This window comes from Mastacembelus armatus, chromosome 1, assembly GCF_900324485.2.
Source record: "Mastacembelus armatus chromosome 1, fMasArm1.2, whole genome shotgun sequence".
Taxonomy (NCBI): domain Eukaryota; kingdom Metazoa; phylum Chordata; class Actinopteri; order Synbranchiformes; family Mastacembelidae; genus Mastacembelus; species Mastacembelus armatus.
In genome coordinates, this window is record NC_046633.1 from 18,007,263 (window position 1) to 18,033,990 (window position 26,728).

Here is a 26,728-nt window from a genome sequence, read left to right on the forward strand (position 1 = left end):
GTAGTTAATAAATAAACTCCAGATGACGCCTCATTGAACTTAGCATAAACATTTTCGGTATGAGACCAAGAAAAGACATCTTTCAATCATGGCATATGTGACTATTGGAGACAACCATGGGTGAAGTAGTACTGGTAAACACATTTCTGCCATCTCAAGTGTGGTGGTGCAGGGGCAACATGGGTGGGTTTGGCTGCACAGCCCAACACAATGAGTGCCAAAACTCAAGACAATTACAGGAAGGTAAGTGAATGTGAATTTAGTTCACTTTCCAGGTGCAGGTTATTCAGCACTATTTAAACTGTCTAGTGATGAAAACTCCTAAAGGGAAATGCACAAAAATACACATTGTACTTACACATACAGTTGATTACAAACACTTTGAGTATTGTTTTCGAAACTTACTAAACTCCTCAATTTCAAGTTGTATGCTCATTTTAACTACAGTATTATACTGATATAGAATACACTATAGCTGTGGTACCTGTGTGTATGATCCTTGATATTTGGTAACAATAGGTAAAGAACAATTTCAGCTTTCACAGTTCTTACATCTAACGCCTCCTTGTTTGGATATGAAATTACTTAATACATTTTTAAATATTATCCTATAATTTAAGGCCACTGAAGTCTTTTTAGACTAACATTATATGTTGACAACAATCACCTCCATGTTTTATATATTAAGGACTTTGAATGGAGTATAGTAGGCATAAAAATACAGACTGTTTTGTTAGAGATGAACATGACACAGTAGATACCAAGTATCACAGTTCAATCCTGTGGCACTAACTGTCTTCAGCTTTGTCTTTGCTGACACTGCCACCATGTGGTACCCAATAAAATGGCACTTCCATAAATGATTCTTATAAAGGTAGTGTAGGAATATAAAATATTTATTTCTGAACAACTAAGAAAACAAATAAGAATAAAACATGTAAATTCAAAATTTTGCCCAAACTATTGCAAGACTGAGCAATATGGATTACTGTAAGATTTACCACTATGACACTAATCCTATTGGTAAAGCAGGATATTAAAATCTGAACATATAAAGGCCCCCTGGGATTATCTGGCAACAATAAAAAAGCTTTCACATTCAGCTTAACAGAATTCCTAAACTATAGCTGTAATGCAGGTAGATTAGACTGTGGTGAAAGCACAGTGAAATCTATGGACAAGAAGATTAGGTCACTGAAGTTCAATAAGATGTTTCAACATTTTAAGTGGAATATTTGAGTGTCAAGGCATCTTTTCAGTCCATACTGAACCAGTGCTCAGTGTATCCTCAGCTTTTAGACATCAGGCCCAGGTACAGTGTTGCTGGTAGTGGGGACAGCCGTAAGAGATGCACCCCTCAGAAAAACCTTCCCTCCATTATCACCACTATTCATGAAGTGGGACACCAACCCATAGAGAAGAGGTCTGGAAAGGAAAATGTGGAAATAGAAGAACTCTTAATCCATATTTTTGTTTTGTTCATGTTCTCCATCTATACCTGCTTATTCCTAACTAGAGTCACGGAGATCTGCTGGAGCCTATCCCAGCTCTCTTTGGGTGAAAGGCAGGGGTACACCCTGGACAGGTCACCAGTCCATCACAGGGCCACATGGACACTGAGTACTCTGAGTACCCAGAGAAAACCCACACAAGCACAAACTCTGCACAAAAAGGTCCCTGCTGGGATCCGAACCATTCACCTTCTTGCTGTGAGGCAAAAGTGCTAACCGTGCTGCCCCTTATTCGTTTCATTTAAGCCAAAAACTGAAAAAGGAGAATGGCTTGACTGAATCAAACCCAGGTCATTACGTTCACATTGGTACATGTTCTAGCCAGTTATTTTAATTATGTGTTTTTTCAGCTTTCCCCGGTGGTACACAAACCAGAGTACAATTCCTGATGCATATGCTGACCTCTAGGGAACAGTAAGAATTCACAACACAACTAGTTCAGCACATTTCTGAACCCAGTGTAGGTCAGCACAATGTACTGCTGCTTCCCAAACATTGGCTGACACACTTACACCGACTTGGAGCTGGGATCCTCTGCGACTTTCAGTTCATTTGCCAGAAACTGTCTGTCCAAGGGAGCTTCGGGTTGGCCTGACTCTGAGAAAACATACACTGCTGAATATAGAAGCAGTAAATTTTGTTTCAAAAACAGCAACTGAAACATAAAATCTAGATCTTAAGTATATGCTCCTGCTAGCACATGAAAACGCCAAAGTCGTAAAACTATCGACACACGGCACCAAGTAATATCTCAGAAACGAGCGTCACATCCTTTCTACATGTGTTGTTGTTGATGTTGTGTGTCACCCACCTGCTGTCAGCACAGAGGCCGTGTACCTGTACTTGTTGAACTCCAGGTACTCACGGATGAGCTCGTTGATGAGCAGGTTTTCGTGGGACAGGGGCGGCCGAGGCTCCCGCTGGTCATCCAGGGCGCTGAACACCTCTGCCCTGATACGAGCCTTCAGCTGGGCCAACACTCCGCGGGACTCCAGCGTTTCCCTCACCGCTACATATTCACAGTTTACAGAATTCATATCTGAATTAGGAAGTTTAACCTCTAGCTGCTTGACTTTTGTGGTCGGAGAGAAAAAAACGCGTTGTCTGTTTTGCGATAATAATCCATACTCCACTCAGTAATGTGAGAATTTAATAGGACAAGCACAATACTAAAGCTACAAGCTTCTTTGAATACAACTCGTTATATTATCAAAATCATTATAGATCAGCCTCTTAATCGGGAAACATTAGTAACCAAGGTGTTTTCATTTCAGTAAAATAATTATCACCGGGTTCCTACAAACATCTTCGGCCAGAAGTAACGAAGCTAACTTAGCTAGCTAGCGTTTGCGAGCGGTGTAAAATCCAAAACAACCACTAAAACTGCGTGTTATGCACCGCTGCCTTGTATTTAGTTGTGCCGAATGGAAGTGAATGCCTTAATAACAGTGACGGTCTTTAAACTTTAAAGGGTAATATTTTCCGTCCTTCAGGGCGACCTAGTTAGCCTAATTGTCCGCTTTTTGAAACGGGGTTTCTTAGAGGAACATCATGTTAGTTAGCCAGTGACGGCAGCTGTTGACTAACTTGTGCAGTGACGTGTTGTTGTTTATCTGTTCTAGTTTAATGTAATTACGTATTAGGTATATACCAGGTAACAAATAACGAGTTATAACGCTTACCACACTTCAGCTCAGTGATAGTCGCCATTGCAACAAGTGTAAACAAACCACCATTCATGCAGACAGCGTTAGATCCCAAGGCTGTGGAGGAAGTGACGCCTTTTTCCCCTTCCCCTTATTTCCGTGTATTTTTAATTTCTCCAGTTGTTTGGGATTTATAGGACTCTATAGTATAAAAAATAAGCTTAGTCAGGAAAAAAATATAATTGTCATCATTTTACTCCATAACAGTCGCCAGTGTGTAACAAAATACTTTTTCTTTTGTTTATTTCAATACCTAAACGTCACAAAGAGTGCAACACATACGAAAAAGCCTTGGGGTTTGTTTAGTGTTTTGTAACCTCATAAAGCCAAACCTAAAATGTAAAGTCCTCATATCAGGGTCTCAGGAGGTTCACTTGAATCTAATATTTACCCTAAACTCCCCCAGTCATGTCTTTTTATTTGCTTTGCCTGATCCCAGTCTTACTAATTACTCTGCCTAATGTACTTCTACGGGTGACCTAACATTTACTTTGTTGATAGACGCCTGCTACATCCTTTAGTGACTTAGACGAGTACAGTTACTACAGGACTTACATCTTATAATTTTATGAGACCCCAAACTTTGCCAACTGTTCTACAGGATGATTCATTTAGGTGTAGGCTACTTCAAACCATGCATCCTCCACCATTTGAATGCAACATCTTTTAAATTCAGAGCTAGGAATGCCTTTATATAGGCTTGGGAGTCAGCCTCAATCATGTATTTGGTGACTTGCATAAAAATATGTCTGTTCATACTTTGAATAGCTTTAAGTGACATCTACACACTACCTTAAACAAATATAAATACAAACATAACCTCAATGTAGTCAAATTAATTTTATTATCCAGCATGATGTATGGAACAAGACAGTACATTAACAGTAAATGGCCAGTGAAAAATGAACAAGGTTGTTATAAAAAGTATAAATATAATACAGTCCTTTAATGTGACATAAATAAACGATAGGGTTTCTCTTACAAATATATTGTCTAAACCAGTAAGACAAAAAATAAATGCCTCTTCTCTTTGAAAAGTTCATAGGGTTCTTTCTTTGAATCAAGAGTAAAACATGGACTATATACAGTCTGTCATGTCAGCACCACAAGAACAGTACTGATTTTGTCTCCTCAGCTCTGTATGTATGGCCTGAGTTTATGTGGTGGAGGCAGAGAGACAATCACCATTTATCACCATTGTTTTGAAGAGGCATTCTCTTCATTCATGGTGGTTTTTACTACCGGCGTCAGGTTAAATCTGACCAGCAAGGTCCCTATTGACTTTTATATGTGTTTACTTTGACAGAAATAAACAACACCCGCAACATAGTTGGACGATTGCTAATGTCTTGGCTCATTTCAATGTTTTTGTCTTTTTCCCTGACATATAAAAAATGCCAAATTGGCTGCTGTAAGTTCAGATTGTGAAGGCTGTCAAAACCTCACTTCCCCTAGGTTTGCCAGGGTGAGCCGTTTGAAGGTTAGTGTGTCAGAATATTTCCTGTCCCAGTTTCTGGGAGAAGAAGACAAAATAAATTCTTATCAATTTACAATGATAAATTGCCTCTTTTTTGGCACACAAGGATAAAAAAATGTGAGCAAACATTAATGATTAAGCCTGAGACAACATCAAAAAATATGTCATGTGCTTTATAAACACGTATAAAAACTACAAAAATAATATTGCTCCCATTCAAAAAGAGAATGAAAATCCTAAGATTTGTGGTACTCTTTCATTTAGCTTAATAATACATGAAATAAACTGACACCACTACTCTATATACAATATTTATAGCTTGGAGACTCTCTTCATCTGAGGGTAACAATGTTTTTGCCTGACTTAGGATGGCGTGTGTGTGTTTTTGTGTATTAAAACACGACAAATGCTGTCAGGCTGGCCTCAGCAGCTGCTCTGAGATTCATTAACAATGCTCTCATGAAGAGGTGCTTTGCACTGCCATAAATCTGGGAATGGCCAGATTTAACATGTGTTGGAGAGCAACACAAACAAGGTGCCACATGTGTACACCAGGTCACCAGCTCCAAGGTATGAAGCCAAAAAGAAGATTTAGACCAGCCCAGCTTCTCTGCACATCCGGTAAAACTGTCCCCGTTGTGCAATGAGGTTGGCTGGAGAGTCCATCTCAGAAATGTTGCCTCTGTCCATGACGATCACTCTGTGAAGCAGCAGAAACATGAGGATAAGATTCACTACTTTAGTTACTTTAGAAAATGATAGAATTGTATTCATTTTATGTAACTGTATTTTACTAAATATGAAAATAATTTTTAAATAAATTCCCAAAGTGCAAGCTAAGGCATTAGATACAAGCAGTAAATCCTCACATTTGAAAAGCTATAAACATTAACTGTTTAGCACTTTTACTTGATAAATGGGTTGTTGTCACTGAATAGTTTTCTGTCAATGAATGATGATGTAGTGGACATGAACATACCTGGTGTAGTCCATGATAGTGTTAAGGCGGTGAGCGATGGTCAGGACAGTGCAGTCTTCAAACTGTGTGCGGATTGTTGACTGGATGAGTGTGTCTGTCTCCAAGTCCACAGCAGCTGTTGCCTCATCCAAAACCAGGATCTTGGTTTTCCTCAGCAAAGCCCTGGCCAGGCACACTAGCTGGCGCTGACCCAGGCTACACAGACAAAAGAGAGTTTGGGAGGGAAGGGAAGAATTACATATTAGGCAATGACTGCATTCTGCAGCTTTGTTTGTATATCTTTATAATAATTTATTGGTGGCTGAGCCTGCAAAACAATGGCTAGTGGTCTGCATTGCAACATTTCATTTCAGTGTACTTGTGTACCTGAGGTTTTCTCCTCCCTCTGAGCATTCGTGGTTGAGTTTGTCAGGCAGATTGGAGACAAAGTTTTTAAGGTGAGCAAGCTCCAGTGAGCTCCACACCTCCTCATCTGTGTAGGTGTCAAAGGGGTCCAGGTTCATCCGGAGGGAGCCTGAGAAAAGCACTGGGTCCTGAAGAGAAAGGACAGCCGGTGTTTTTCCTCACCAAATGCTCCAGATCATTAACAGGATCATTACAATTCAGAATGGCTTATTTTACATTAGCTATGGATTGCAAACACTATGTGATGAAAACCAGGGCTCAGTTTCTGTTATTATTGCTGTCAAACCTGAGGAATGATGGTAATGCGTGATCTAAGGTCATGGAGTCCAATGTCGGCAATGTTCACGCCATCAATAAAGATCTTTCCTTTTGCTGCCTCTAAGATCCTGAAGATTCCCAAGGCAAGAGAGGACTTTCCTGCTCCTGTTCTACCCACAATTCCAACCTGGAAAAGAGGTTTTACAGTCAGAGTTTAGATGTAACATAAACATCTATCAGTTCTGTGTGATTTAAGCAACTTAAGTGGCCGAGGATTAAAACTGAACTGGAGAAGATTTCAAAACATCTTTTATAGCACACAAGATTAATCACCTTATCTCTTTCTTGGACATTCAAGGTAATTCCTTTCAGAGCCAACTCAAGGCCTTTACGGTACTGGAGCCCATAGTCCTGGAACTCTATAGTGCCTCTGTGGGGCCAGGCCTGGGGCAGAGAGCTGCCTTCTATACTCCAACTGGCCTGAATGAGACAAGTAACAAAGAGTGAGTAGAGAACAAGAAAGAATTCTTCCTGTAAAGTGTTGGATTTGGTGTCCTAAGAAGTGAATGTGTGTGTGTGTGTGTGTGTGTGTGTGTGTGTGTGTGTGTGTGTGTGTGTGTGTGTGGGAACACTGACCTCTTTTGCAGTGTCAGCGTACTCATTGACTCTTTCCACAGACACAATGTTGTTTTCTACATCGGTCCAGGATCTCACAATCCAACTCAAGATTCCAGTTACCTGAAAAATTCAAGACAACAAGGTTTATTTGAATTTTTTATTAATTCCCAAAGGAAAATTGAAATTTTTATTTTCTGCACTTAAACTCTGAAATGTCTTTGTATCTCACCTTTTCCAGTTTAACATTTGAGTAAAAATGTGTGTGTCTATCTCGGTAAAGTTGAACCACTTACCTGAAGGGAGTGTGACACAGCCAAACCAACAATGCCCGGGCTGAGTGTGTTTTTTCCCATCACAGAGAGAATGGCAGCAGCTAAGACCACACCATTACCAACAAACTCCAGATTGACTGCCAGCCAGCTGTGGATTTAACACTGATTTAGTTGCGGGCAGGCGAGTTCCAAAAATCCAAAGGCCTCATTGCAACAGCTAGAAGTTATTTTGTTTTACCATGAAACTCTGAATCATCACCCGCACAACAAAGTGAGCGAATAAATCCATAAATGAAGCATATCATACCGGGTGGCCACAAATCGGGGGAAATAGGAGGTCTGATTGAAGTCAACCCTCTTATTGGCCTGCAGAATAAACCTGGACTGCTCTCCAAAAGCCCGGATGACGCTGGCGCCCTGCACCGTCTCATTGAAGTGGGTGTAGATTGGCGAACGGCTCACGGCTTCCAGCCTCCGCAGCTGACAGGATGTGGCGACGTAGAAGCTCTGCGGCCCACAGTGGAAAAGTAAAACACCAGCTTTACTGATTGAAACCAAAAGGGAGTGAAACCAAAAGGGCTTTCCCATAATTCATAATGAATATGTGCAACATCTATGTCAGCAGGTGGAGAACAAAGTGCAAGTCAAGGGCAAAATCAGCCAGGTTGGTTTTGGAGCCCAGAGCCTTGCAATAACATTCAGTAGTGGAACCCAACTCTTGCTAAGCAATCTTTAGCATAATGCTTTCTAAGAAAAAAAAAATCAGTGGTGGTGAGTTATGAGGGGAATGTACCTGGACAAAGGCGTAAAGGAAAGCGAGAGGCAGGATGATCACGGCTGCAAAAGGTGTTGCCATCAGCACGATGATGCAGACCTCCATGAGTTTAAAGACATAACTCAACATCATTTTTAAACCATCTGGCACCATGCAGTCAATGGCATCAATTTCTTTGGCAAAGCGATTGAGTAGGTTTCCGCTGGGGGTGCATTCAAAGAAAGACATGGGAGAACGCAGGACGTTGATCAGCAGGTCCATGTGCAACTGGCGAGAGGCGATGATGCCGCAGACGGAGATGGCAACAGTCGTACCAAAGATAGCGATGCCTGAAGAGAACGGAGAGATGTTTGATAAAGTCTGTGAGTGTACCATTAATGTTAACATTAGTGTGTACCATGAGGATTCAGAAAACTGTGTAACTGACCTTGTACAAACCCCAGAGCCCCAAACACAGTCAGTTTCAGGTTTGTATCAATCTGGGTGCCATTAACAATGGGGTCATCGGCCCACATGCTGAGCCAGTAGTTGTAGGCCAGTGAGGCACCCTGCTGAAAGGCATACAGGAAGACGATGGGAATGATGATGGCCAAGCCGATGGTCTTGAAGTACTTTCTATACATCTCCAACTTCACCTGTGAAAACACAAAAAATATCTAAGGAATCCTAGAACATTGTATGTCTTTGCAGCAATGTTTTTTCAACTACGTTCACAATAACTGATTTTTTGGACAAGCTATGGACGTGTATTTAGATAGCAAGCAGAAATGGAGCAACATTATCATTCATTTGATATTGTGTTTCAGATATTTTAGTCTGAGGTCCCCAAATGTGAGGAAAATAGCTGGTAAAGGCTCCATTATATTTACCAGATCTATGGAAATTATGTCTGTGAGGTCAGTTCTATTAGCAACCACATCAAAAATCAAGAATTCATTTAGTTCAATTGGGAGAGCCCCTAATGCCTCATTTCTCACTATTAGAAATGAAGCCAAAAACATTTTTTTTTCAGGCTTACCCTTCCAGTGCGGGCCTTGTCAACCTCGGTAAGCTTGCCCAAGTCCTCTGGTACCTGTTCCTCATCTGCTTCAGACACTGGCTCCATATTTTGCAGATTGGAATTGGTGGTGTCACCCCTGTTAAATATGGAGAGGCCATAGGTGAGTTTGATAAAAAAAAAAAAAAAAAGAGAGATGCTTGAGATGCCAAATGCCATGACAAGTTTGCAAGTTTTTAACTTACCCGATGAGCTGCTCCTGTGACAGGTCTCTGGAGAATGGCATGAAGTCGACCATACTGAGACGAGCATTGGACCTTCTTGAGCCAGCTGTTAAGTCATTATTAATCTTTAGAATTATGTCTATTATTTGTACTTCCTGTTTACAACATGTGTTACTACTGACATTTGTTTTTAAGAGATCATTTCAAACGATATAACAAAATTAATCACACTAACAAAAACACTGTCCTTTAAATTTATTGCTGCAGTGTCTCTTTACCTCTCTGTATAGCACTCTCTTTTCGCTCTGTGCTTGCAAATGTATGAATGAAGTCAGCAAAGGCGCCATGGCGGCTGAGGAGCTCCTGGTAGGAGCCGCTTTCTGTGATTTCTCCATCTACAAGGACGAGGATGAGGTCAGCTTGCGGCAGGAAGCTCATCCCATGGGTCACAAGGATGCGGGTCTGTATAGCAAGCCACACAGGTCAGAAAAATAGGACGCAGGCACAATCCAATGCTAAATTGAAGCTTTCTTGAAAACAAAAGTGTCAGCAAAGTGGTGGTTTCCATATTATGATAACAATAGCTCAGGTCGGGTGCGTGTGGTTTACAGTGGTTTACTGCTGGTGTCATAAAGCCATATTTTGGCTCTTTGCAGCATAAGTGAAGAACTCAAATTGCACTTTGCAGGTTTTGCTACATTTATTACCTTATCTCTAAGGACTCCTTTAGGTCCAATGACTTTGTCAAAGATGTGCTGACCCACGTGTGCATCAACCGCAGACAAAGGATCATCTAGCAGGTACACATCAGCCTTCCTGTAGACAGCCCTGGCCAGGCTCACCCTCTGCTTCTGCCCACCTGAGAGGTTCAGTCCCTGCATGGAGTAAGATTATTCGTCAATTTGAGACTTTCATTTCTTGGATGACTTGAGGACAAGAAAAGGATTTCAAATAACTTATCTTAAACGGACAACAATATACATACCTTCTCTCCAATTTCTGTAGCATCTCCAGCGGGAAGGATGTCCAGGTCAGGCAGTAAGGCGCAGGCCTCCAGCACACGGTTGTACCATGTTTTCAGCTTTTCACGACCAAAAATGATGTTGTCTTGGACTGTGGCGTTCTGGATCCAGGCCTGCTGAGGTACATACGCCACAGAGCCCTGTTGAGACAGATGTCAAAAGAGAGACTGTCAATATTTATTAAATTTTACCCACAAACTATGAATAGACCCTGCACATGGACCATAAATTCAATACCTTGACAGTGACACGGCCACTTCTTTTCTCTGTTTCACCGAGCATGGCGGACAACAAAGACGACTTTCCACTGCCCACATGCCCGACCACAGCAACAAGGGAACCTCGTGGCACATGGATGTTGATTCTGTCAACAGCAAATTAATCCTTAAATCTCTTTGGATTTTGGGTACAGCTAGTATTGTGTCTTTTTTTTGTAAATAACTCATACCTTTTAAGACATGGAGGGCCCTCTGCAGACCAGCTGAAAGTACCATTTTCTATTGCCACGTCTTCTCCATCTTAACCAGAAAGAAAGATTGAATGAAGTGAACAAAAACTGCAATAAATACTAAAGACAAGGCATATTGTTTCACCCTGAGCAGCAAACCCTCAAAACAAAATTCTCCCTTGAAATTACTCATCAGAGTGCAGTCTGGGCGTAATTACAAGTGAATTTACTTAATCATGCAAATTACAGAGCTGTAGCTTTTTCACAAGACACAGGAGTGCAGTATATATATTTTTTATTTCTCTGTGAATCATATGTCTGAATTCATGCTATGATTTACATTCAACCACTAAATGGGAAAGTCCTATAATTACTCAGTCTGCCAGCCACCCCGGGACCCAGGAAGTGACAGTGCACATGATCCATACAAGGCTGTGGTACTCCACAGATATAAACAACAAAATCCTGCGTGGTGTTTTTATTGATTATGACAGCCTATGATTTCAGGCAGTAGGGGAACCAAATTGTGGAAATTGGTGAAATTAAACACTGTAGCATAGTAGTTTTCATTCAGTTTATACAGTACATGGGTGGGGCTCTTACCAGAGCTCAATGGAGCCTTTGAGACATTGTCCACTTTAAGCTCCTCTGAGCACAGGTACTTTCCCAGACGCCTCAGTGAAACCATGGCCTGAAACAGAGCCAGAGGTTAGTGAAAAAACCTATAAGCATTGTGTGGGACCAATAAAATGTTCTTCATGAGCATTTAATGCCACTTACCTGCATAGTTGTGCTTATTGCAAATGGAAGCTGACTAAGTGGAGTCTTCAAGATGTTGATCAGAGCCATTGAGACGAAAACCTTCTGTGCATCTAGGACGTTCCTGTCATCCAACATCACGTAGACTCCAAACATGGCAAAGGCAATCTCAGGGACAAACAACACTAAATATTAATGTTGCAGGCAGAATTTTGTGTAATGGATGATCTTTTAGAGGCACAATCAAAAAAGAAGGCTGGTGAATTAATTTCTCAAATTAGCTGTATATTATTGCTTCTGAAGACATAAATCTTGTTTAAAAATAGGTCACAAATATAAAATCTTTTAAAATCCTTTTGTGACAGTGGTGATAAATACCTATTGGCAAAACAGTTGTATTTATTACCATAAATTTAACCAGTCATGTTACACTCAGAATGAAATGTAATAATGACAGTAAGGCATCTCTTGAGTTAGCCTTTATATTACTAGCTTTTCATGAGTTTTTACCAGGAAAGAAGAAGAGTTGAAGGATGCAATGGAGATGGAATAAAGAATCTGTGACTTCTTCAGGGCCTTCAGTTCCTTTTCTCTGTAGCCCAAGACTTGCTCCAGGAAGGCCTTCTCCCAGGCATAAAACTTCAAAATCTTTATTCCATTCAGGATTTCATTCATCAGTCGGATACGGCCATCCATGAACTTCATCTGTATCTCCTGGTGACCAGACAGAGTTTTCTTTAAATATTTATTATTAAAAAATCCTTTGCTAAACTGAAACTGAGGCACAATGGAAAGACAATTACCAGACCAGAGCAAATTTGTGAACATGGGTTTGCCTTTCTTCATTACAGCTGTGGTAGTGCTCCTGAACATCACAGAACTTGTTAAATTCAGTAAGAATTTATTGCTTGTTACATTTTTGTGATTTTTATGAGAAAGAAACAACCGAGGGCCAGGAACGTGGTCATTCAAATGTACAGAAACGTTTGTTGTTTTTCCAAAGAAATGAAAAATTATGTCGTCCTACTACCCACCCTTTCCTGTCATTGTGCTTCAAAGATATTATATGGGGCAGACATCAAAAGGACAAGAGGGAATGTATCATCCAGGCCAAACACCCACACAGCATTTCAGCCACTATCTAAACCAGCTGTGGCATCCCCGACCTTGGATGCCAGATGTTAGGACTATTAGATCAATACTGTGATGAATTCCTGTAACAGCTCTCACCTGCAGCCTGCTTCTTTTCTTTGCAATGAATCCATTCAGTGGAAAAATGAGGATGACAGTGGCAATCCCTGCCAAAGCTGATGGGCCAAGATGCTAAATAAAGGAAAGAAGAAAACTGGGTCAAAGGCTTTTCATTTGTGTGTGTGTGTTGGATTGTGAAGAATACTACATTTCAACATACCTGCCAGAGGAAGAAGAGACAAAGAGCAATCTCAATAGGAGCCAGCCAGACAGCATTGAAGTATACCACAAAATCCATGAGCTTCTGAGTGTCTGCTGAAACCAGATTCACAATCTCGCCCACAGTGCAAGTCCTCCTGGCAGCACTGTTTATCACCAAAGACTGATTGACAACAAAATAGACAAAGACATTTAGCCCTCGGTGCAATGTGTACAATATAATTTAGCATCCTTGTAAAGTTTTCAGATGATCATTCATCTTAGGTGAAAGCTGTTAATCACATGTTTTCCAGTCTAAAAGGAGAGAAAGCTTCTGTTTTTTAGTGGTTCCACGTCTGTGGATGCAAATTTTACACACCTTCCTGTAAACCAAGCCCATAACAGCTGTCTTCACTCTCATTCCCACTGTGAAGCAAGTGTACATGTACTGATGGTTGAACAGGGACTGGAGACAGGACAGCAGAAACATAAGTGTGGCATAGAAGTAGCCCTTCCACAGCGGAGCATCTTCATCTCTCATGAAACCCAGAAGAAGGCTGTGGAGGAAGAGAAGTCGTGACTGTACTGTATTTCTATGTGATTTTCTAAATAAAGTAGTGAATGATATAAATCAGAGCTGACACATACATCTTTTTACTGTCAACAGAAAATTGCAACATGTTTTTTTTTTCATTCACTCTAGAATTATTTGACTTTCACTGTGTGCCTCAAACCAACAGCCTTGAATGGTGCTGTGGCTGCCGGATGACTGGTCCTCACAATGTAGCTTGGGCAGCACAACAGTGCTCAGCCTGTGGTCGGGCTGCCCTCACACTTGGCCAGCGGCTCCCTTATTGTGGTCCGACAGCATTTCTGTCATTTAGAGCCTCCCCTGCCTCGCTGCTTGTCCTCCATACTGGAGCACAGATGTCTGTGGTCTCATCTACTTTTCTTGCTCACAGCTTCAGACCGTAATTAACACTTCCACTGATTCGGTGCTGTGCATCAACAACAACATTCCAGTCCGCTAGTGGGACGGTACGGAGGGTGGTTGGTCAGCCATGACCTATTTTTACTGCTGCCAGTTTCTGTTGTTTGGTTGTAGGTGCCACAGTTACGTGAAAATAAGACAATGACAGTGATATCTGAGGAAATCTCAGTTGTTATACAGCAATGTCCATCTCGACTGTGGTATTTTTACCAGAATATGCTAAATGCCATGTTCCTCTAAATAATCGCTAAAGTATAATCTCTTTAAGTTAAATCTCCAAACTGAATTGGACAGTTTTGACCCCAAAAACACTATAAAAACATTTTTACTTTAGCCTGGATTATCCATTCAGGTAATTTCAGGCCAAGCTGAGGTTTGGAAATATTGGCTGCAGCTTTCCTTAATACAGTGCACTCACTGGTCTGTGGGACTCCGAGCACTGTAAAAGATATATGTGAAAAACTCAACAACAGGATCTCTTTCCAAATATAATGGCACAGTCATTTGCAATAGTAGGCCTCTTTTGTGTAGTTTTACTGAGAACGTACAACTGCCTGATTTCTATTTTTCGGTTTCTGTGGCATTTACTTTGGCTTTAGTGAGACACAGTTAATATTAACAAACACTGGTAAGTTCCACCACTGCTAGTTATTGCTAGATTGCATTGATGGTGAGAGCAGATTTACCGTAGGTTTGGGCTCCCTTCAAGTCTTACCTGAGCACCTGAGGGATGGCGAACATGAAGGCGTCATGGAAGATGATACACAGGGTACCGGTCAGGAAGTATGGACCAAACTTGCGCGCCAACGTACTGAGCAGAAAGAAGCCAGAGCTCTGCTTCTTCTGTAGCTTCCTGAGGAGCTGAGCTTGGTCTGGCAGTCTGCTCCCCAGCGCCACACCCGACACTAAGGCCTTCTCCTGCCTGCCAGAGAGTAAAAAAACATATACAGTCACAATTAAGACATCTGTGTCAGAGATGCCTCAGTGTGGCCCTGGTGCTTTTTCAAGTCTTTAATGTAAAATAGACTTGTTGTTAGTCATGCCATAGCTGATGGACTCAAAAACAGCAGTAAAGTGTATTATTCTTTGACAGAAATATTGGACTACAACAAATCTTCAAAGCACACGATCATGTTAACAAGCCGTGAAAATGACATGGAGCTCTTGCCTTAACATTATGGTACTGTATGTCCTCAAGCGACTCTTTCGGACCTATTTTTGGCTGTGATTGCTCGCGGTGATGAGACTTAATTTCAATTGACCACAATCAACAAATAAGTCACGCTCTGCTTAAGTTATTAACTCAACCAGTGCCACATTTTTGACCACACTGCAATAAAGTGGATTTGGTTCTTTGGCTGTTAAACTTTGACAATAGTGCGAGATGTGTGGTGAATTACAGGCTTGCATTAAACTAGCAAGCCAGATGAGCCTGTGGAAACATGAAAGGCCAACTGTGCACGTCCTGTGCATGTCGTTTCCATGTAAAGAATGGTCTTCTGCTGCATATTTCTTCATGCTACAACTACTAGATAATACATAAAGATTAGGCAGCCGCTCACAGGCATCAATGAAGGACCACTACACAAATTTTTCACGTTAAAAGTCAGTTTACTCATCAAGTTGTGCTCTGTATAAGCTGAGAAAACAGTGGTGTAATGTTCCTGGTGCTTTGGAATGATCCTGCTGAAGTCAGATCAACCTGATACTGACATTAGGGGACAAGTCATTAGGTTGATCTATTCAAACTCAGGACGTCTCAACATTGTTTTAAAATCTGTCTTTTCTGAGTCCAAAAACATTATGAGTGCAATTCTCAATCACTCAGGTACCCTTTAATCTATCAACGTATCAATAATTCTCACTTCTGGAGTTTGGCTCTTTCAGCTGTCCAGTCCTCTTGCAGCTCAGAGATAATCTTGTATGATGTGTCTTCCTCCCTGAGGGTCCACAGGTCCTCTGCCGCCAGTGGAGTGCGATATCCTTTCACAACAAGCCTGAGGAGGGAGCCCAGAGATGATTCACACACATTATTGTAAACAAGCACAATCTGTTGCTGTAGTGAGTCAGCCGAAGCCTAAAAATGAAGGGGTTCTGAAGAACCATCTTACCCAGTGAACCACCAGAAGAGAATCTTTGACAGGAAGGAGGCATCTTTCACAGGACAAGGGTTCTGCAACGAATTAAAGACCAGACTCACTTGTTTTTGCAGTAAAAGTCTCACCACTTAGAGGCTTTTGAAATACAGATCCTTCAAGGAAACCTTTGGCTGATTGTTTAAAGCTGCAAAATTGCGGTAGTGTTTTAGAACGCTGAAATAAGACTGTAAATAAGACTGTACAGTCAGGTGGTCAGTCAGTGTAGGGCGCAGAGGCCAGGAACTCCCATAGGACAGAATAGAGTTCAGTGTTAGCGAAGGGTGAAGATGATGTTTTGAGGTCTAGACAAGCACAAAACGGAAATGTGTCATCACAAGCTGTCTAACAAGTGGATACACACACACGCATGCAAACACTCCGAAGGTTTGTCTCCTCACGCATACTTTACGGCATCCCTCCACCCTGCCACCCCCTCACCAGGGTGTTCACTCTCTTCATTACCAGCACTCTTCCTCTTCGTCCCCTCATTTCCTCTCTTCCTGTAACCCTAACCACAACGTGGTGTGGAGACGAGGAGGAGGAGGTGGAGGAAGAAGAGAACATACCGAGGAGCAACTAATGGGTGTGTCCACCACACCAGACTGTGGTTTCTGCACCCTGAGCCTCCTCACTGCTAGGCAAGATGTTGTTAGGGACTTTTCCATATATTTTGTTTATCACCAGGGAAATATTGCATCACATGTCTGTTTGATTGATTAGACGCTCATTCTCATTCACCTGTCAGCTGTCCTGCACCAGCTTGCTATTTTGAGCTGGATACGTTTTTTTCCAGACTGATGTTTGGTGAGATAGTGAGATCTGTATTAAATAATGCCTTTGTTGTCATGTAGACATGAACTCTAAGCAGCGACCATGATGTTGGCCAATGCTAGAGGGAGTGAGTTGTGTTTATGGCACTCAGGAGAACAACGTAAAACCCACACACATGCACTCATTCACACTGTCTTCACAGGAAGCCAAACTGTTGGAGTGAGAGTGTGAGAGGAAGGAGAGAAGGAGGTGATTCACATTATTTCCTCCCAATGGGAAGTGTGCCTTGACAACAAAAGTTGAAAACCACAAGATAGCTGCTGAGGTGTTTTCTGTCCTGGGTGTTGGATTGGAGTGGGTGTTTTTGACGGAAATGGGATACATTCTTCTCTGCCTACCTTTTCCAAGATGGGCTTTCCCTCTGGTGGCTGGTCAGCAAAACAGCACAGAAAGAGCTGGGCCAATTGGATTGTGAAGTAGGAGAAGAAGGCGAGGTATCGGACAATGTCAGAGGCAATGCCCTGTGGAATAAAAAAAGAAAACAGAGATTATTGAGACAAGAATGAAAAATGTAACAGTATGAAAATTAACTTGCTCTAGTGCATTTGTTTTTAGGTATTACAGTATTTGTTTTTAAAAATGTCAAATCAAGAACAGGATCAATAAATCAAGCAATCAAACAATCTATCAATCTATCTATCTCTGTCTATCTGTCTATCTATCTATCTATCTATCTATGCAAATCACAACTTCCTGTGCTATTTTTATCCCTGCAGCACTAAATTCGTTATTTGGCTGTTCCCATGCTTACACATTGTATAGCAGAGGATATGGTTTATACACCAAGATCACAGGCACAATAAATACTATTTATAAAAACCCAAAGTCTTTAATGGTGTAGTTTATATAAATTAAGCAATAGTTAAAGCTGCCTCTGAGTCACGTTATATGCCCGTATCTGTAAATAGGAAGATTGTGGGTTTCCAAACCAGCACCCTTACTTTTAATCAAGGGAGCAGTTGCAATATTAACCACGCAGAGACTGTTGTGAAGTGTAGTGCTCACATGTTCTTGACATACAGAAACTGTGGGTTCTGGCAGAGGCATTGTTTATGGCTGGGCCAACTCTGCTGCCACAGCCAATCTGCTGTGCAGCAGTATAGGTATGCATGAAGTCAGAGCCATGGTAAACAGTACAGCAATTTTCACTGAAAAGCATGGTGCTGTGCCCAGAAAGGAGATATGAAGGCCCCAAATGGACCTGACCACACCGTGAAAAACAGGGTCAGGATGGCCGGAGAGTGGGTGGGAAAAATGTAGGTCAAGCAACTAAGAATGGCCAAAGGTCCACAAATATGAACTCTGTCAACTCCAGCTATCAATGCTGCAATGTGATTTAGTTTCAGTATAAGATGTAATTGTGAGCTGGTTGAAAGCAGAGGAAAACTGCTGACCAGTACTATTTTGGAAAGAAATGTGTCATGTACTTGTACAGATATACTATATTTGCTATACTATATGAAGCATAATAATACATAGGCTACTGTAACATGAACATATAAACAAAGCACCTGTCAAATGTAATGAAAAAGGTTTAGCTGCTTTACTTGTTCAGATAAATGGGGAATGGGTGAATGGGAGATGAAATGTGAAAATCACATTTTTTGTACATTTTTGTGCAGATTGAAGAGAAGTTATAACATGTTTTTGGGTGAGCTGAAGAAGTAGGTAGATCGATCACCTTTGGGCAGAGTAAGACTGTTCCCCCATTTTTGTGCAAAGTTAAGCTAATGAGCCTAGCTAGTAGCAGATTTATATTTGCCATGTCAATATAATCATCTCAGTCATGGCAAGAAAACAAATAGGTATGTTTTCTTAAAGGTCAAATGATTCCTTCATCAGAAGTTACATCATTAGCCAATAACATTCTTTGTTTTTATGATATATGTATATATAAATATGTATATATATATATCTATATATATATATATATATATGTGTGTGTGTGTGTGTGTGTGTGTACAGTAATCTGAGTGTTGGAATAGCCACATGCCTATCCTATGTCCACATGTGTGGTGGTATGAAATAAAAAAGCCTATGTCTAAATTCTAAATGGCCTTGCATTATATGTGGATGCATAGATTTCCATCTGGCTGTGTTTACAGCAGTGTAGGCCCATAAACACGGTGCTGACGTTCCTCTGGTCTGACCCTGGGCTGCCATGTCTCACCAGCATTTATCCCAGGGCCATCATTACTCTCCCCCAAGCAGTGTGGGAATGTCACTCTGAGGACGATAAAACAGAAATATGGATGTGTGTGTGTGTTTGTGTGTTTTTATAGAAATGCAAATGCGACTGCCCCATGGCTGCATGCACTTAAATAGAAACCTTCCCCATACAACAATGATTGCAGTGTCTGACAGGAGACACAGGAAGAAAAGGAAAACTAAAACACACACAGGCTTGACCAGAATTGGCAGTGTCATCCTCCAACACTTGGTTAACTTTAGATTACCTTGGTTAAAATTGGGGGGATGAAATAGAAACTGCGTGCTGACATAGGGTATATCTCAAGCTGCGCTGCTGGAGTCTTGTGTCTAGACTATGGGCAGGAGTAGACCTGATTAGATAGTGTTTTGACATTGCAGGTTCAGCGAGTTCAAACCTGACACATCCAATCACTCTGGCTGTCACTTACTCATGACTTTCAATATAAAGAGGATTGTTGAGAGTTTTGGGATGATTGGCATACATATAAATACACAACATGGTGATGATATTTCATTCAAAGGGTATGGTTCTAATATTACATATTAATAAATAAGCCAACTGCATACCTCATCCATGGCCAACTGGATCTTAGCTCTGAGGGGCACCAGGGAACAGACAACAGCCAAGACCCAGAAAAGGAAAAGGAATATCGAAGAACGACAACCTCTTATTCTCTCCAGTTGGATGATGCATAAGGCCAAGATCTAGACAGAGACACACAGAGAGATGAAAAGAGTTCATTTAAGAGTTCATATTTGTGGTTCTTATTACACAGGAGAGAAACAACTTTGTCTAGAGCCAGAGAAAATTTTTACTGTAGCTACTCTAAGAAAATCTTCTTCCCAGGCCGCCATCCAGTGTTTTAATGCTACAAAGTGTTTTAACTTTAATTTAGATAAAAAAAGAAATAAAGAGCCCCATCCTTAGCTGTCATTGCTGCAAATGATTTCAATAGTGTGAGTGGTCAGCACAGATGTGATGTCTGCCTATAACGAAATAAGACATGTATGGTACACTGTATGCACAATGTTATTATATATTTTTCTATAGCACAACATTTCCTCAAAAATAAGCACGGAGATAGCTCTATTCATGTCCTCAGACAAGTCACATATTGTGCAGTTGAACCACTGTAATCGGTCCTTTTCTGAGTGGTTGGCCAAGTGAGACGTCACTTTTTCATGCCAGCTCATCACCAAGAGGAGAGAAAGTGAGTTTGGGTTTCATAATGGATCCCACACTGGTTACTCTGGGATGAGCCACAGTACTGTCCTTTTATGAACTATAGTGGTCTGGTAATTATATAAGGTTTCTTTTCAAAAGATTTCTTTTGTGTGGAGTGGTGGGTACAGATTTCTCTATGGTGGCCAAGATGGTGAACAGCTCCATATGTCCAAGTTGATGTAAACAACATCCACGGTTTTTGTTTGTTTGGTATAGCATTTTTCTCTACACATGTTGAAGAATACAGATAGCCATGCCCCATATGTATGAGGAATTTAGAGTCTCCTGTCCACATGACTTGAATGTCTTTAGGGTGTTGGAGCCAAATGCACACATATACAGGAGATGTCAACACAGGTACAACATGTGAAGTCCAAGCACAAGAATGCGCTTTAGGGGTGGAAATATCTATATATAACTCTAGTCATTGTGTATCTTATTACTTTTGTACTTATACTAGACTAGGTGTCAACACAAGCATTCTTACTTTTTTATACTGACATTAATCTCTTTTTATTTGCAATTTGGGTGCAATCCAGTATTGACATATTATCACCATATAATTTCTTTCTTTAGTTTGAATCAATTCAAGTTAAACTCAAAAGTCTTATTTAAACGAGATACCACTGCATGCTGCTTACACTGCAAATCTACTGCAAATCTAATCTATCTTTATCAAAGCTACACAATGTCAGTCAGCAGCACCAACCCCATGGCAAGAAATTTCTGCTCTGGACTGCTGGCATTTTAAGTCCTGAACTGATGAAGTTGAAAGTGCTTAGCCCCAGTTCAACAGAAGCAAACTATACATGACCATTCTGGCTTACAATGTTGCTGAAAATCATCAGATCATCTGTTTTTACAAGTCAGTGGGTGGAACTAAGTTCATCACTAAGCTCTGAATCAAAACCCTACCTTGTAATTACATGGGAAGTGTGCAGCACTAGGGATGGAATAGGAGGTTTACGTCATGGTATTGCTGATTATAGTCAGCATCACGGGTGTATTTTTCATCAGCAGTCACCATGGGCTAACCCATTCTGGCCAAATTTACATTCATTTGAGCTGAAGGGCAAAAAACCCCCAAAAAACAAGTTGGTCACATTAACAAGTGCACAGTGTTCTTGGTCTGTACATAAGGATTGGGTAGTCGTGGGTGGCTATAGTCAACAAGTCAAAAAGTTACATTATGTAATAAAGATGGCTTGGATAAGTAGATTTTAATACTGGTGGCATGCTCTTAATATGATTTAATAGGTGCTTGTTTTCTAGCCCCATGGTGAGATAAATGATATCCTCAAAATAAAAGTCCTGTTTTAAAATGCATCCCTTGATACAAGCGACACCTTGGTGTATTTTTAGCCAAATGTGTGCTGATATTTACTCAGCAGTCTGAAGAGACCACAGGTGGGCAAGGCTGTCTGATTTGGAGAGAGTGAGACTATGCAGGACCTGTATGAGGCTGCAGAGAGGGGAAGCTTTGTGAATAAATCTATACAACTCTGTGAGGTTGCTTTAGAGACTCTTTAGACTACAGCAACCCTTCCCATCTGGGCTTAGCACCCTTGCACTGCATTGTAATTCATATATCCCTCCTGCTCAGGATAAACAGCATTTTAAAATTTCCATGCCACCCATGTTGTGAGCTGCACTCCCTGCACCTACTCAGTAAAGTATCATTTAAAATCTACCGAAAATACGTGGGATCAATGTTCTGAGAAACATTTGAGGCAATTTCCATCAACATAAGCCACGTGAAACATTTCTCTGATTGCACCCCAGCCCTTATCTTCTATAAATAATGTTCTTTGGCCCACCCTATGCCTCACACAGATACAGGTATGGTTAGATTCAAGATGTTTGGAGGGGGAAGAGACAAACAGCATTTGTAAAGATTAAAGAACCCAGACTGCATAAATCGCCACATCTTGCAGTAATTCAGAACTACATGTTTAGTTTGAACATTTTTTGCAACCCTAAGCAAATCAGTGTGCATATTATGAATTTTGGATAGGATTTCATAAAGCACAAAGCTCAGCTTCTTATTTCAAGGCATATTTGAGGTCTTGCCCTTCATCTTTGTACCTTTCTTCAGAGCATTTACAATTAAAACGTTCCACCCAAATCATAATTTGTGAGAGAACAATGGTGCTCAAAGAAGAGCTGGCTTCAAATACACCTTCCAACAGTGCCTCTGTAGCCTATGTAAAGACAGAATATTTTATGTACTTTAACTTTAACATAGGTTGTAATTGTGTATCATCCTATTTACTTTATACTATATGTTTTTTAAAAGATGACCCCATAGGTTAGAAAAGAGTCATATGGCCTTGATTTAAAACACATGATTAATGAATGCACTGCAACCACTGATACACATTTGCAATGGACAATAACTGTATATCCTTACAGGATATACTTTGGAAAAGGATAGAGCATGTTGCAGTTAGCCTATAAAAACATCCAAAATATTTTTATATGAAACATGTGGTGTCTGGCTGAGAAAGCAGTGAACACTTGCACATTTCATTGCATTGGAACTTTGCACATACGTACACCAAGATCCACATCAAATAGTAATTGATGTCATTACATATGTACTCTGCACCCTTATGAGTGATGGTCAAATACAGGCAGTGTTTACAGGGTACTGTAATATTTGCATTGCTTGCTACACTCTAAATCTTTTCTTGGTTAGGCATCTTTGCACCTCAGTGTCCGGCCAACATACAGTACATACACTATATACTATACTTTCATGTATTTGCACATTGACATATGAAAAAGACAGGCTGAATTATTTCCAAACATCTCTGTCACTCAGGACAAGACAGGATGTGCGTTGATCAGGAATAAAGCAGGGCACAGGTTACAGTACTGAGGATTAGGGTTATAACCCTGCACCTTAACTGTTTAGTATAATTCAGTTCAATTTCAGTAGTATTTAGTATATGCTGATTTTGTTTTACAGTGTTTGTTTTTGTGGAAGAGGAAAAGTCTGCACAAACTGCTGCAAACAGCTATCTATTTTAGAGATGAAGTTACAGGGTGCCGCTTATCCACCTATAAGGTACCAAGTGTCATGCAAGGTCAGATGTAGGGTTTTCATTTAACAGCTTAGCAGAATATAAAATGTAACTTTTTTGACTCAGGACAAGGTAGATCCACCAAAGTATTTACCACAGTCATGCTGCGTATTATTGGGCTGAGAAGGAAGACCATGTGGTGCTGGATGTCCTGACTCCTCTCCAGCAGGATGTAGAAGAATTCCACAAAGCCAAAGGACGCCAGCAGGAAGCCCAACACCTGAGCATGGCAGAAAAGTAATGAAAGACTAATTTGGTAAACTTTTGCAGTCACATTTGCTTCTACATTTTTGCTGAAACTAGGAATCTTGTTAAGAGGAACTAGCAGATGTTTTTGTTTTTGTATCTGCTTTAAGTCATATGAAAACACTGAACAATACACTGAAAATGGCCAAAGATGATGCAAAATCTCACCATCTTGGCAGCACAGAGACAGGATATGTGAATGCGTCCATGATCATGGCAGTAGAGGTGAAGGCAGTAGAAAGGTGCCAGCAACCACAGATAGATACAGGGGACCCACACCAACACTGTGTTCTGGAAACACTGGGTCAAGTCTGGGTTGGCTGTGTACCACGTACGGTTCCAGTCCTGCAACAGAGGCAGAATAAGAATGTCAAAGAGAATATAGTGAAATCTCAGAAAGATCAGTTTTTGAGGTTGTATTAATCATCTGACAGAGCTGGCAGGGACCAGATCCAGACAATCTAGATGTGGTGCAGATATGCTTTTCCCATCAATGCTGAGGGAAGCAAAACCTCAGGAAGTCAACAGAAACTGTTTCAATGCCTTATCTTAAGAGTATGTCGTTTTTCCTGAGAAACTGAGTCAGTATTGGAATTTTTCTGACCACTTCTTTGGTTTAATTCCCATTTTGAGTGGGGCAGTGTAAGGTGTCAACAGTTTAAACTGTTGGGTCAAGAATTATACTAATAATGAAATCTCTAAACAATGAAAGCCCACGCAGATGAGGTGTGTTGGGCAAATGCTTCGAAAAGTTGGAGATTACATAACAATAGCAGCAGCAGCAGCAGAATGTTGTTGTCTGTGATTAAAAAAAAACACAGGGAGCTAAGTGGCCTGTTGTTGTCCTGCTTCCCTTGTTTATCACCTCACGGGTCTAATGAGGGCAGGGTGTCTGGCTGTGCTAACAAGGCTGTCCTGTGGAGTCACCACAGGAAGTGGTTTAAAGCTTTGAGCATGGCAGAGCAGTCTGGCCTTGCATGTAGACTCCCAACTGGGATAAGGGAGAGTGGCCACAATTGGTGGCAGCTGCTGGATCATTATGTAACATCTGTCTGCCCACAGCCCTGCCAGTGAACCACTGCAGGTGAGCTGCACTTTACACATACAGATGTTGCCACACCTCAGGGTGGCATGTCTGCCAGGAATAGTGTCTAATACAAGAGTAACATCAACTTCTGGAGGCAGAAGGGTCTGAATCATGGTCTGACAGTAGGCTACCTGTTTAAAATCAATGCTGTTGCCAACCTCACCACAACCCACAAATGTAGTATTCCCACATAAGTCTTCATGACATAGCAGATTGCGGTTATGCACATACTGTATGTTAGTCAGAGCCGATGTACCGAAATCCGGTCAAGTGATAAATCTCTTGAGAGGTAGTGAGTGGGATGCTACTTTCACAGACCCGTCTCACTCCTGTGGTCACTGGCAGGATGATAAACAGAGCACTTTTATGTTACAAAATCCAACATGTCAAACCCTCTCCAAGCTCTTTGTTGTGCATTTTGCTCAGAAGTTCAGCTGTCTCTCACCCCTGGCTGAAGTGGTTGCAGTAAACTAATAGATGCCAAAGGCTTGGGTGCTGCAAGGTGTCTATTTTTACCTGACAAACACAGTGATGTGAAATCGGAGAAGAACTTTTGCTGTGCTGCAAATCTCTTGAATGCCTCTTTTTAATAGGTCAATTCAGCTTCTAATCACCCTCTTAAAATGACAATTATACACTAATAATTAAATGAATAAAATCTTGCACTTCTGGTAGTGAGTAAAACAGCATTATGCACCTAATGTGAGTATGTGGCATGTCTGAACTCAGGGCATTGTAATTTTAGAGCACTTTGTTCACTCTTCCAATGCCTAGGCTTTGACATGTCTGCAGAAAAAGTTTAGGAACCACTGAGTTAAGTCCCACATCGAGTCAGCAGTGAAGTTGTTCCAAAAGTATGTAAAGAGTTGATTATTACAATTAATACTTGAAGGTACTTTACAGCCAAAACATCAGTTAAAATACTCTGTGCTTTTTGACTGATGTTCTGTAGATAAGAATGATACATCCTGTACTGTCCAGGTAGGGCTGCATGAAATGATACATCTTACTTTCATTTTCTCAGGAAAGTTTGATGGCCATAAGTTTGGGGTTTTACAGGAGCAAAAACAGAGAATGAGCAGTAATAAGAAACAGAGGGAAGGGAAAAAGAGGTTATCTGGGACCACAGCCATTTTTAAAATTTTTGATCCAGGATTCAAAACGTACATGGAGGTTTGCTAATACAAAACAGTATGAAGCCTTGCCAACAACAGCAGCAGCTTACTCAGCGTGACGTAACCTCACTTCTCATCATCATGCTATGCTGAATCACAGAACAGAGTGACGGGAAACACAGCTTTGATACACACCAATGGTAAGGGCTTCATTCAGACTCGCTTTCGATTACAGTGCACTCACATACATACAGGCTTGTGTTAATGCCCCCTTCCTCTCCTGACCACCAGCTCATTATTTTAATTCTATTTTTAAGTACAGTTCCCTGCTGGCCAGTGAAAAAAACTATTTAAAGTTAATTAACATAAATTTGCTTCTATCATTGAATTAGATCAATTCTCAGCATAAAACAGGTATCCGATTCTGTTATTGACATAAATCTCCATATACAGCAGTAGATGTTCTAGAGTCAGCATCAGAAAAACAAAAACTTTTTTGCATAAATATTCATTAACATTAAACATTAACTTATATGAGCATGAATAGTGTTACAATGTAATGTTACCCAAAATTTCAAACTCTTAACCTGATATGCTTTAAGATAAACTGTTCTGAGCAGAAAAACACACACACACACAGTAAAGAAATGTGAGTTCTGGGACAGTGAACACATCCCAAACTCACCCACAGAGGGTCCAGGCCGCTGAGTCTGCAAAAGGCATCCATCCACTCTCTTGCTCCTTCCTCCCTGATGCTCCACTTGTTGAGCTTGAACAGCACTTCTTGTCTTGTAGGGTAGCACACACACTCAGCAGCAGCACCAGTATGTGTGAGTGTATGTGTGTATGGGGGGAGAAAGAAAACAGTGTCCCTAACCCTAACCCTACGTGTCCTTGTTAGACTTTTCCTCTCCAGCTAATGGTAGTACTTCTTGGATTCAGCCGGTTCCTGCTTGTC

General features: G+C 40.9%; 2 protein-coding genes and 1 long non-coding RNA gene across 6 annotated transcripts; 1 reads left to right on the forward strand and 2 right to left on the reverse strand.

Annotated features, from left to right (window-relative positions):
• LOC113127884 (uncharacterized) lies at positions 1–12,021 on the forward strand. Of its 3 annotated transcripts, none has more exons than XR_004463201.1 (7): positions 1–243; positions 6,695–6,839; positions 6,984–7,096; positions 9,014–9,161; positions 9,267–9,704; positions 9,942–10,106; positions 10,228–12,021. It is a non-coding gene; the product is annotated as an uncharacterized LOC113127884 (long non-coding RNA). The 3 variants fall into 3 exon arrangements; XR_004463198.1 differs by having other exon boundaries at positions 9,267–9,682; XR_003295481.2 differs by having other exon boundaries at positions 9,267–10,106.
• On the reverse strand, positions 879–3,334 carry cep20 (centrosomal protein 20). The gene is made up of 4 exons (XM_026302760.2): positions 3,194–3,334; positions 2,323–2,520; positions 2,024–2,108; positions 879–1,425 (listed from the first exon to the last, which is right to left on the reverse strand). The coding sequence occupies exons 1-4, from the start codon at positions 3,249–3,251 to the stop codon at positions 1,296–1,298; spliced, it is 471 nt and encodes a 156-aa protein (XP_026158545.1). The 5' UTR covers positions 3,252–3,334; the 3' UTR covers positions 879–1,295.
• Positions 4,043–26,497, reverse strand: abcc6a (ATP-binding cassette, sub-family C (CFTR/MRP), member 6a). 2 transcript variants are annotated; one of them, XM_026302758.1, is made up of 31 exons: positions 26,456–26,497; positions 23,737–23,913; positions 23,417–23,542; positions 19,579–19,716; positions 17,139–17,261; positions 15,943–16,004; positions 15,697–15,828; positions 14,547–14,753; positions 13,220–13,397; positions 12,863–13,024; positions 12,682–12,774; positions 11,962–12,165; positions 11,473–11,619; positions 11,296–11,383; positions 10,693–10,762; positions 10,482–10,608; positions 10,208–10,384; positions 9,930–10,097; positions 9,501–9,684; positions 9,244–9,328; positions 9,020–9,137; positions 8,429–8,636; positions 8,020–8,330; positions 7,534–7,733; positions 7,248–7,374; positions 6,973–7,074; positions 6,670–6,816; positions 6,365–6,523; positions 6,040–6,206; positions 5,674–5,868; positions 4,043–5,394 (listed from the first exon to the last, which is right to left on the reverse strand). In XM_026302758.1, the coding sequence occupies exons 1-31, from the start codon at positions 26,495–26,497 to the stop codon at positions 5,286–5,288; spliced, it is 4,533 nt and encodes a 1,510-aa protein (XP_026158543.1). In that variant the 3' UTR covers positions 4,043–5,285. The 2 variants fall into 2 exon arrangements, with proteins under 2 accessions (XP_026158543.1, XP_026158544.1); XM_026302759.2 differs by lacking the exons at positions 19,579–19,716; positions 23,417–23,542; positions 23,737–23,913; positions 26,456–26,497 and adding an exon at positions 18,971–19,017 and having other exon boundaries at positions 5,286–5,394.
• Positions 26,498–26,728: the final 231 nt, after the last annotated feature.

Bases quoted from the DNA above. Each gene is read 5' to 3' on its own strand.
- cep20 (XM_026302760.2), bottom strand. From the start codon at position 3,251: ATGAATGGTGGTTTGTTTACACTTGTTGCAATGGCGACTATCACTGAG. The intron at 2,521-3,193 runs GTAAGCGTTATA...GTGAATATGTAG, and splicing joins TATCACTGAGCTGAAGTGTG to CGGTGAGGGAAACGCTGGAG. The intron at 2,109-2,322 runs GTGGGTGACACA...ATGTTTTCTCAG, and splicing joins GGCCTCTGTGCTGACAGCAG to AGTCAGGCCAACCCGAAGCT.
- abcc6a (XM_026302758.1), bottom strand. From the start codon at position 26,497: ATGGATGCCTTTTGCAGACTCAGCGGCCTGGACCCTCTGTGG. The intron at 7,075-7,247 runs GTAAGTGGTTCA...TGAATTTTTCAG, and splicing joins CTGTGTCACACTCCCTTCAG to GTAACTGGAATCTTGAGTTG. The intron at 5,869-6,039 runs GTACACAAGTAC...TTGTCTGTGTAG, and splicing joins GAGGGAGGAGAAAACCTCAG to CCTGGGTCAGCGCCAGCTAG.